Genomic DNA, 11195 nt, shown 5'->3' with positions numbered 1-11195 from the left:
ATATAAATAAAATATACGAAGGGGATAAATAGAATAAATAGGAATAAAAATAAAAATACAAGTGAATTGCACATTTCAAGTATTGTATATGTATGTGTAAAAAGAATTTGTGTGTGTGTAAAAAACATTTGTGTGTGGACTTAGCCAAAAAATAGGTGTGAAACTCTACACTCAAGTTTTAAGTTACAAGTACAAATTCTGACCCTATTTTTCTTCCTTTCATCTGATTGGCCAATGTCATGTCAATCACAAATTTAACTATCCAATCCGAGAACAGACTGTGGTTATACATAGTTCTGCTATACGTCACACACACAGTTTGCTTAGTTCCACTTTTTCTGTTTGGTTTCCTGTGTTTTATTAATATGCCTATGCAGCTCTGCACTAACTTCCTGTTCTCTGCACAAGACATGCAGTCTCCTAGTACTCTGTGACTTTTGGCACATATTCTAACTCACAAGGGCGATTTTCTACACTGGCCTCTATAAAACAATATAAACAGAAAATAAGGATTAATTATATATATATTGTAACAATATATATTGTCTTGTAACAATCCTTTAACCAAATGCCCTAGTCTAAACTTTTTCACTTGGCCGACAGCACACAATTACATTAAACACAGCACATCAACTTTAAACACACAACACATCAACTTTAACATTCCCCCAACCCTGACAGGAATAAACTTTCATCAAATATTCCCCAGACTTTACTTTTTATTTGTCACAAATTACCCAAAATCACCATGGACATGTCACCAGAAATCTACTTAACAGATTTTCACCACTACTGAGCCAATTTAACGGTCAAGCTCATCAACTCGGCGAACAGATAATTTAGAACTCATCCAATCTGCACAATTTGCTTTTTTGAACAGGCTGTGCCTACCTTTAAATCTTTTTAGACCAGTCTCCTGTCCACCTCATTTCAGATCCGACCTTCGGCCACATTTGTCCTCTCAGCCGCAAAAGAATCGGGGTTCATGGCACCAGTTATCAAAATATATATATATATATATATATATATATATCATCTCCAATTAACCTTTCAGAACACTGCACCGCTCTCTGGAGAGCTATCCAGTTGTAGGTGGTGCTGTTGCCATGCCAAGAAGTAATGCATCCGGTGAGGATGCTCTCAATGGCACAGCGGTAGAAGGTCCTGAGGATGTTGGGGCGCATGCCGAATCTCTTCAGTCTCCTGAGAAAGAAGACGCACTGCTGCACCTTCTTCACTGCTTTGTTCGTGTGAACTGACCATGTGAAATCCTACACCAGATGTGCACCTAGGAAACAGAGGCTGCTCACTCTCTCCACAGGAGCACTGTTGATGGTGATGGGGGTGTGTGTTCTTCTCTGCACCTCTGGAAGTAAATGGTAAATGGACTGGTTCTTATATAGCGCTTTTCTACTCTTCTGAGCACTCAAAGCACTTTACACAACTTGTGCACTCACCCATTCACACCCATTCGCACAAGCACATTTTTCTAGGTGCTTTCTAAGTAATATTCACACGCACTCATACTCTTATGGATGCATCGGAGAGCAATTTGGGGTTAGTATCTTGCCCACGGATATTTGGCATGTAGCCTAGGGGAAACCAGAAATCGAACCACCAACCTTTCGATCAGTAGATGACCTGCTCTACCGCCTGAGCTACAGCCACGGTGGAAAAATGCTTTTCTTGGTTGAATGTTTTCAGAATGTCTGTGGTAAATAAAAATAAACACTGGCTTGCAGTGTCAAAGGTCGGTGCCATTATCCCCTTTATGATTTCAGACTGTGCAATAAATTGCTGGTAGGCTTCTAGTTGGCCAACATTTCTACATGGTTAGGGTTGACTTGGCGTGCTCTTGACAGTGCTGGACATTGTTTTTATGTTTTCATCTCTATGTGGAGGAAATGAGGAGCCAGAGAGACAAAAAAAAAGTAATGGTTTACACACGTTACATTAATTACCAATATCATTGGCTGGTTCCTGTTTAACTGTTTTGAGGGAAAAATGCCTTGCATCCATCATGCCACTCCAAAGTGTCTTTTATAATACTTAACTTATCAAATATAAAATTATTAAATATAAAAGTGCACATGAATAATTGAGGCTTTAAGCACCTAAAAACATGCAGAAAGAAGAAAAATAATCACAAATAATTATAATTGAATCATTTATTCTGTAGAGACAGAAGCATCACTAATAGCAGCCTTACAAAATAATTCCAAGGTTCAACACTGATTCACCGTTTAATTCAATGCATGACTGCAAAGATTTTGTTGTTTTGCCTTCAGGAAAGTCTATTATCGCAAGATCATCAAATCTTTCTGTGATTTGATGATTGTTACAGTGACAAAAATCTAATTTTGCATTCATGACATTTCATTGAAAAAAGCACACAGCGAGGTTTTGGAATGTCCTCAAGAGTAATGATGGTTTTATTCCAGCATATTCAGACGTCACATGTATAGCTGCCAGGCAAAAATCTGCTTTTCTGAAGCCATCTTTAAAAACTAGAGCATAAATATAAATGTTATTTACAAAGACTGACTAAAAACTGCTCCCCTAACACAGCCTAAAGAACCAGACTCTGTTCACTGTTAAACACCAAATTTTCTTATATCGCTAAGCGATTGTGCATCAAAATACTGAGTAGCTGCCACAAAAAATACATGAAATTAAAAAATAAATACAATGATTTGTTTTACTTCAGTTGGCACTGTGGAAACTGTGACAAGTACGGTGGCCTGAGAGTGACACTACAACTGAAGGGCAAAAACAAAGAACAGACAAAAGACAACACACTGTGTTGTCATTCAAATGGTGAAAATACTGTTTTACATTTATTTTGATGTAGGTCAGCTGCTGTGGTCTTCACTCTGAGGCTACCACTGACATGTCTCATACTGTAAATACGAGGGGGGAGCATCATTCCTTCTATATGATTGTGTATCTACATTCTATCTACAACCTTTTTACAGCTCACACAAGAAATACAAAAAACAAAAACAAAAAAATCACAGACACATCAAAATGAAAAGTGCTAACTGAGAATGACAGGATGAGTGAAACAGAATAACTCATTCTGGTGAAAGAAAGCTTTGTACAATGACTTCAATGTAAAGTTTCACAGCTTGTGTTTGTTTGATTTCTTCCTGATGTGTGCACTTTTATTCCATATTCTTGACACTCTGTATGTTTAGTTGAACTCTAGGTCTAGATCCACCTATAACAACCAAACATATTTGGTCCTAGAAGTTATCAGCATAAATGATGCACAGTTAAATATCAGTCATTCAGGACACAAGCATATCACTACATGTTCACTATATGTTGTACTGTGTATGTGACAAATAAAATTTGTATTTGTTTATCTCATTGACCAATCATTTCTATCATAGTTTTCCTAAAACATGATGACAACTAAATAAAAAAGAATGCTCGAGGAGAAAAACTATGACAAAGTGTATTGAATATATACTGGGCAGAAAGGAGGCGATCCAATTAGAAATAATCTCTCTCTTTTTCGGTCAGGTTAGTTGTGCGTATTTCATCTGCCGCTGATTAACAGGGTAAGTTGGAGGGAAGCTCCCTGTTTGTCATGAAAACAAAACAAAATGTCAACACTTGAGTAGAAGAGAAGATGAGACATAGACATAAAGTGGATATTGAGGAAAATAAGATGCTTTGTAACTGTTTGGAGCAAATCTTACTGGTAAAATACAACATACTTTGACACTTTATATTTAAATGAAGTCACTCAACTTCAGGATTAGCCTACTGTACTCTTATGATACTTAGTCGACTAAAACTACACTAAAATTAAAAGAGGTTAGAAGCTTAAAATACATCTACAACTAAATGGTTTTTTAGTTAAAAGACTGAAACTCAAAATTAGCTGTCAAAATGTTACTGAGTGAGTTGACTGAATTCTTACAGGAATTTTAAGTGTCTGCGAACAATTATTAAATTTAGAATATGATGAGAAACCTATACAGAAATCAAATAGAAAATCATCAAGTAAATGGTGATGTTTTAAATCAGGCCTGTAGGGTTTTAGATAACACCCTGGGTCAGCACACCTGAATCAAACGATTAGTTCATTACCAGGCCTCTGGAGAACTTCAAGACATGTTGATTTTAGCCATTTAAATCAGCGGTGTTGGATCAAGGACATCTAAAACCTGCAGGATACCGGCTCTTGAGGCCTGGAGTTCTGTTTTAAATGAACAGTGTATCTCCTAAGACTCATTCTATGATTTGCTCTTAATAGTGGCCACATTCACATTTACACATGGAACTGAATTAAAGAGGCTTCAGGTTTAGTAACAGAACCATGAGAAGAGGCCAGCATTATGAGTAAATCATGATTTAAGAAAAACACTTAACAGCTGAATGCAGAGCTCCAGACTTCTCATTTATTTCTTTGTCCTATTTTTTTCAGCACCTGCTCCATAGGATGAAGAGGATATTCGTTGATTCTTTTTTGTTCTCTAAATCATAGTTTAATCCATGTGACCCACCCAGTATGCTACTTATTGAAAAACTGTTAATGAAGCGACTGTGCCGCACACTGAAACAAAGTTAAAATGAGATTATAGTGAAATGTGACGAGCTGTTTTTTTATGATAGGTGAAGATATCTAGAAAAAATGTTTCTTTCTGTTTAAACCTGGCTGAGAGGTTTCATGCTAGGTTTTGATCGAGATCAGGGGTCTCAAACTCTAGTCCTTGAGGACTGAAGTGGCTATTCAGCTATTTGATTCACGTTACAGCAGCTCATGAGTGAATGAACATGGAGCAATAAAAGTACTTTTAGAAGTACATTTTTCCAAACAACATTACTCAAATTTAGTAGGGTTAGGGGTTGCATGCAGTCAAGTTCTATAGTCAAGTGCTATACTCTTGCTAATGACCTACTAATTGTATTCAGTTGTGTTGCAACAGGTATACGTGGTTCAGGACACCGGCCCTCGAGGACTGGAGTTTGAGACCCCTGGTCTGGATGTGATGTTAGCTTTGACTTTTCAAACAAATTGAATCTATTATTGCCACTGATGGTCATGTACCATTTAGATGCTATTGCTCAGTGATTAGTGTCTCTAACCAATAAAAGTTGAAATCAAATCTTTTTAAAAGCCTGAAAGAGATGTCCTTTCACTTTTCAACCAACTCCAGAACAAGAGACATTTTTTAAAGATTATGACGGCCTCACCAGACTTAACCTGAAAAAAGCTTTACCCATGGGTGTGAGGGGATTGATAGGAAACCTTATACAACTTAACCTTTATGCAAAACATCCACATTTACTGTAGAAGGCAGTGGGAAACTATTTTTGATTTCATGATGAGAAACTGTACACTTACAAAAGTGAAAGATGGAGCTTGCTTGTTCCTAATGGCACTGAGTTGCACTGAGATGGCACTGATTAAATGCAAAAAATGTAAACAATGACAATGTCTGATGATAATCATCAGTAATGGCACATGTCTTTGCTCTGAAGTCTCTATGTAAACAGGAACACACATGCATATGCACACTTTTTGAAATGAAGGGTTTTTTTCCACCTCCTCGTTCATCTCTTTCCTTCTTCAATTCCACGCTTTCTTTGCAGCACGGAAAATATATCCTGTTTAAATTATGGAAATTTGAGAAGTTATCCTGTAAAGTTATTACCCATCATTTATACTCAGTGGAATATTTTCAGTGCCTGCTTCCTTTCTTGTTCCCTCCCTCCTCAGTCCAGCACATGTCTCTTTCTAGAACACCCAGGTGACCGGGACCCACTGGGGGTTTTTGGAAACCGTTTCCAGCGCTGCTTTGACGGTGCGGTATGTCTCGTCGAGGTTGTCGTTGACAATGCTGAGGTCAAAGTAGTGACCATAAGCTGTCTGGATTTTAGCACTCTCATCGCACGTCCTCTGCAGCTCTTCATCCTGTGAAGGAAAACAGATAGCAGGGCTGTTAATCACAGGACTTCTGCTTTGACTGATTTCTCATTATTTGCTGCTTCCTGAGTTATTCATCTTCTTTATGTGCATATGGTTGTACTGTGAGCAATTCCTACCATCAGCGTCTTGGTGACGACCCCTGCCTCTGCAGCTGACTGATTTATGGCCTTGAGCACCTCGAACTCTGGAGCTTGAAGGAACACGATGTAGGGCAAGAACTCAGAGGTCCGCAGAACTTTGAGAGACTAAAATTAAGACACGCAAGCAAAATCAACACAAGTACATTAGACTGAAAGAGTCTCTTGCAGGCTCTAAACTTTTTGACCCACTGGGCTAATCCACCACAAGTTACCGACTGACGAGAGTGAAAGACTGTTTTCTCTTATCAGTACTCTTAATAAGATGCCCTTGAGTGAGGCACATGACACTATGCTGACTGAATGGGACTGACTGTGTCAAACAGATTTAAGATAAAGTAGAGAAGTTGTCATGGGATTACGATGTGAGGAATGTGGAGGGTTTTATTTTGTGGACCCAAATGGATGCAGGAGATCAAAGTCTCTCTCCCACCCCATGCAGGAGACTCTGACAGCACTGAGCAGCTGCTTCAGTGGCTGCAGCACCCACCAGGTGGGACAGAGATTTCACAGGTCTTTCCTTCCAACTGCTGTCAGATTCTACAACATGGTCTCTTCAGATGACACACACACACACACACACACACACACACACACACACACACGCGCACACATCCAATACACTGTGTTAACCTTCGCCCAGTCTCCCTTGTATGCAATATTATGCACAATGCTTATGTGCAATACCAAGTGCAAATTTTCTACTTTAAGGCCATGTACTGGTTAGTGATCACCATGTTTTATGTGGACGGAGCGGCCTTGACTTGATGGTGGGATCAGAAAAGCAGAGAAGATGAAGAAGAAGCGAAAAGCAAAGTCACAGAAAAAGATGAAAACTATCTAAAGTTTGTGACCATTTCAAACAAAGGAAAAACAAAAATGCTGTACAGTGTGTTCATGGTAAAACTGAATCAGCTTACCACAATAGCACAACGACATTGATTCAGCATCTCAAGCACAACGTAAGGTAGAGCATTTCACTTTAATAAACTGGCAATAGAAACTATTAGAAGCATGTGTGTAATGTATACAGGATTCTGTCAAATTAGCCCCTAATTTTCACAGAAGACAGTAAAGATGCTGCTGCTTATGATTACTGCTAAAACAGAAAAGTCTTGAGCAAGAGTATGTATGTGCACACCTGAGGGTTGGCGTCCAGTATGCAGACCCGCCCTGCCTCCACCACCTCATGTATGGAGTCGATCTTCAAGCCGTACAGGTTGCCCTCATACTCTCCATGTTCTAGATAGCGCCCGTTCTTGATGTCTGTTTCCATTTTGCTGCGGGTAGTGAAAGCAAACATCCGACTCTCTCGCTCTCCCTTTTTGGGTTTTCTGGAGGTGTCTGCGCAAATACAAGGAAGTTACTATGATCAGTTTATTAGCTCAAGCCAGCTAACATAGCTCTCCAACCCAAAATGTAAAAATTTTTAGATGGATGGTGGACATTTTAGTCAGTTTGTCTGCCACATTTGGTAGCAGACCCCACACTGAAAAGTTGTTTTAATAAAATCTTCTGCTATTAAAGTCTAAACTGTGGCCATTCCTTTTTCAACCCTTTGAGAAACATTAAAGGTGAGTATTAATCTATATTAGTCCAAATAGCTCTAATAGGTTGCTCTAGCCTTTCCCAGTAATATCTTCCCTTGGGGCCTATTGTACAGGCCTCTGAAACCATCCCAGGATAACAAGTGCCACAACAGGTGTAATCAAAAAGATTTGACCTGCAAAGCTAGTCAGCTTTTTTCCTATCAGGGGAAGCAGGGAAGACATCTGGACATGAAGGCAGTCAGGTTGAGTGAGTCCCCTCTGCACCATCTACTGGCTGAGACTCAGATGATGCAGAGGGGACTGATCAGAGGATCAGGGATCAAGATGTTTTTTTAATCAGAGAGCCGAAACCAACTTCCTGCATAGGAGTTTGTGGGCCTACCGATCGACTCAATATAACAAAAAAACAATTCTAGCTACTTTAGCAATAAGAAGCAATAAGGCAATGGAATATATCAGACTTCATACATGGAATTATGGTCCCAAAGAGCTGTGGATCCCTCAGTAGAAGCTTATTCTTTAGTCTCCGCCTCCCCACACCTTGAGCACCTATCAGAATCAGAGTTTTCCTCTTGAAAGGTGGGACCTTGGCCACCTCCTCATAGAGCAGTATCTCATGTCTGTCAAACTCTGAGGGTGAACAAAGAGCAGAAAGTAAGGACGAAGCAGTAGGAATATTTTACCCCAGCAGAGCTAAACTGATCCTGGCCCTGTTTTATTACCTGCATTTTTGGTGGTCACATACATCATCTTCTTCTTCTTCTTTCCTCCAACACCAGTACACAGATTTCCTGTTGCATTGTTGGAGCACAGCATTAGTGTAGGCAGAGAACTGAAGCCAAACTTCAAACTAAAGTAATTTATGAGCATCAGTCATGTTTCACAACTACTAACTTGCACTCATTTGCCCACAAGCTGGCTTGTAATGATCAGTCATGTTCATGCATGTGTCTCTGCCAGATATTTTGTCTCATACACATTTAATTTTTCCTCTTTAAGTTCTAATATTCATGTTTGAGCTTCTAAAAGGGGAATTAGATCTACTGGATCTACTGATAAGAGCTCCCTTACAGAACAAAACCCTTTCTGTGAACTCGAACTGAATTAGCAGTTGTTCGAATGCTTGTGTAAATCTCACATTTACAGAAGTGTAAAAAATGACACATCATTGACTGGTAACGTTTAGCAAAGAAAACCTTTTTTCTTTTACAAAGGTTGGACATCAGAGAGAGATGGTTCTTACATGCCATAATAACTGGGGTAACTCCCACATATGAAAGTGGGAGTATGTTCAAACTTCTTTTCTTGTAATCTAATACAGGTTCATGCTATAATGCTCAATGTTATATTGAAAATATTTCTTATAAAAAGTTAAGTCTAAATATTCTTAAAACATTGTAGACCAGTGCACTGGCACATTGTGAAATTTAAACATGTGAGCAAACTTCATGTACCTGGCGTGTTTGTGCACCACCACACGGCAGTGACAAATAATCAATAAACCATGGGCTGCAGCAACACACACCAGACATGTAAACATAATGCCCTTCCTTAATGAACACCTACTTAATACTTAACACTTTCAGAAGTTGTTTTTTTTTTTTGCTGCCATATGTTTATTAATGATTTATATTTCTGTTTACAGTATAATATGCTAATATAGTTCAATACAAATGGGTCATATTCTGTTGTGTTCATGAAACATTTTTGGCTTTTACCCCAAAGCTGTAAAAGGCTGATGGAGTACTGTCGTCACCCTGCAGGGCAGCAGCTTGGACACTCACGTTTGTGAATGCTATAACTCCAAAATGTGCCAATGTGGGATTTTGAAATGTTTTGGATTTTGAAGGTGCAGCTACTAAAATTTCAGATGAGTTTGAATCTCAGCGACACTGACCTCAAGGTTTCTTCAAGTTTCCTGAAAATCTTGTGATGCAATAATTCAAGGAGGAAGTCACCTATGATTATCTGACTGATACCATCCACTAATATTTTAATAATATTTTACATCCATAGTGAGATGATTTCATTAAGGCCCAAAACACACACTGCGTCCATGCTTTGATTAGAGTCCAGGCCCTCTGTTAAAATAAAGTCACCATCATCACAACCTTATTCGTTCTTTCACATTACCTGCAGGTGCCAGCTCCACATCTCTCTTGACAAAAGCTTTCCTTTTTTCCTCAAGCATCTGACTAGGGATTAACCCAGCACTCCCACCTTCCACATGACGTGCCTGCACAACAAATGAAGAAAAATTAGCAAAGCAATCCAAAGATATGAAAATGTGCACACAGGAAGCTATAACATGTTCACATAAATACTATTCTGTCACCTGCCACCAGTTGACATCATCCTGATTGACTATTTGCAGGATATCCCCGGTCTCAAACCTTAACCCCGCCTCCTTGCAAGGAATCAGGTTGTCGTTGGCTGGGTCATAATCATAGTGACACTTAAAGAATACCTGGAGAAATACATAGAGGTACACATCTTTATTTCAGTGGTGCATCCCAACTTAAAATCCCTTTAAGACTAGAACTGCCAGGAGGGGTTCATGTTACCACAGGTGCCATTACTGAGGTGCTGCTTGCAGTAATGGCAAAGATGCCATTTTTTAAGTTCACTTAAGTTGTTTATTTCATCAAATTTTTCTAATTTTAAGTCAAATTTGGCAAAACAAGGATTTAAGGTGAATTTTGAGGGATTTGAATGGTTTCATCAATGAGTTTTAAAATTTAATTGCAGGTTGTAAAGTTTAAAACACACTTTAGAATAAATAAACAAAGACTGGACAAAACTAGCACAACAGCTTACACACTTAAAAAAATATATTTAAGACCAAACCTGCACACTACCCTGCCTCAGTCCGCAGCTTCACCTGCTGAGGTGCTGCTCAGGCCTGAAAGTGAGCAGGGCGCTGTTCTCTTGATTTCACTCTTTAGTTATTTGGATTAGTTCCCCACACTCTGGAGTGTCTGTTCATTTCAGTTCCCTACGCTGCCCTACACAGCAAGTTACATACCTGGTTCTCCATGCCTTCGGTCCCACAGTCTGCCCAGCTCAATATCCCACCCTGAGCCCAGCAGCAATTACTCATGTTTCATCTAACTACATTTCCCTACATATTTATTTATCAATCACATATAGCTAGCTCTGACTCATGTAACAGCAGCATTTAAGTCAAAATGTGTGTAAACAATCGTATTGCTAGGCAGCCCAATGTGCCACAACAGTGATTTTACATTAGTTTCTATGCGGTCGAAATAACATCCTTGGCGGTTCTATGTAAAAATGGTTATACTTTCTTTTCTCTTTTGATCCCAAACACCCCAAAATTCAGTATTTGATGAAGAAATCCATTTTTAAAACGGCATGAAATATGAGATCACGTGGTTTTAATTTAATTTAACAGAGGTCAAAACAAGGTTCTAGTGTTAATGAAAATAAGTTTCTAACAATGAAATTCAGTTAATAACCAAAAAATAAATAAATAAATAGAAACCCTGACAAATAAGGAGAATAGATTTAGCCCCATGTGTCTATTCTGTGTGTGGTGTGTTT

General features: G+C 38.9%; 1 protein-coding gene across 1 annotated transcript in view; it reads right to left on the bottom strand.

The window, feature by feature from the left end:
* Positions 1 to 2153: 2153 nt before the first annotated feature.
* The window catches only part of mpp2a (membrane palmitoylated protein 2a), a 17690-nt gene continuing 8648 nt past the window's right edge, over positions 2154 to 11195 (bottom strand). Inside the window, exons 8-14 of the mRNA XM_042215359.1 lie at positions 9967 to 10098; positions 9765 to 9867; positions 8354 to 8422; positions 8100 to 8261; positions 7223 to 7425; positions 6061 to 6189; positions 2154 to 5929 (exon numbers count right to left, since the gene is read on the bottom strand). Of these exons, the coding sequence (XP_042071293.1) occupies positions 5753 to 5929; positions 6061 to 6189; positions 7223 to 7425; positions 8100 to 8261; positions 8354 to 8422; positions 9765 to 9867; positions 9967 to 10098 (975 nt within the window). The 3' untranslated portion in view covers positions 2154 to 5752. The remainder of the gene's footprint in view (positions 5930 to 6060; positions 6190 to 7222; positions 7426 to 8099; positions 8262 to 8353; positions 8423 to 9764; positions 9868 to 9966; positions 10099 to 11195) is intronic.

Source organism: Haplochromis burtoni, unplaced genomic scaffold (assembly GCF_018398535.1).
Source record: "Haplochromis burtoni strain Fernald_Lab_line unplaced genomic scaffold, NCSU_Asbu1 Contig_702, whole genome shotgun sequence".
Taxonomy (NCBI): Eukaryota; Metazoa; Chordata; class Actinopteri; order Cichliformes; family Cichlidae; genus Haplochromis; species Haplochromis burtoni.
This window is presented reverse-complemented; position numbering and strand designations above follow the sequence as displayed.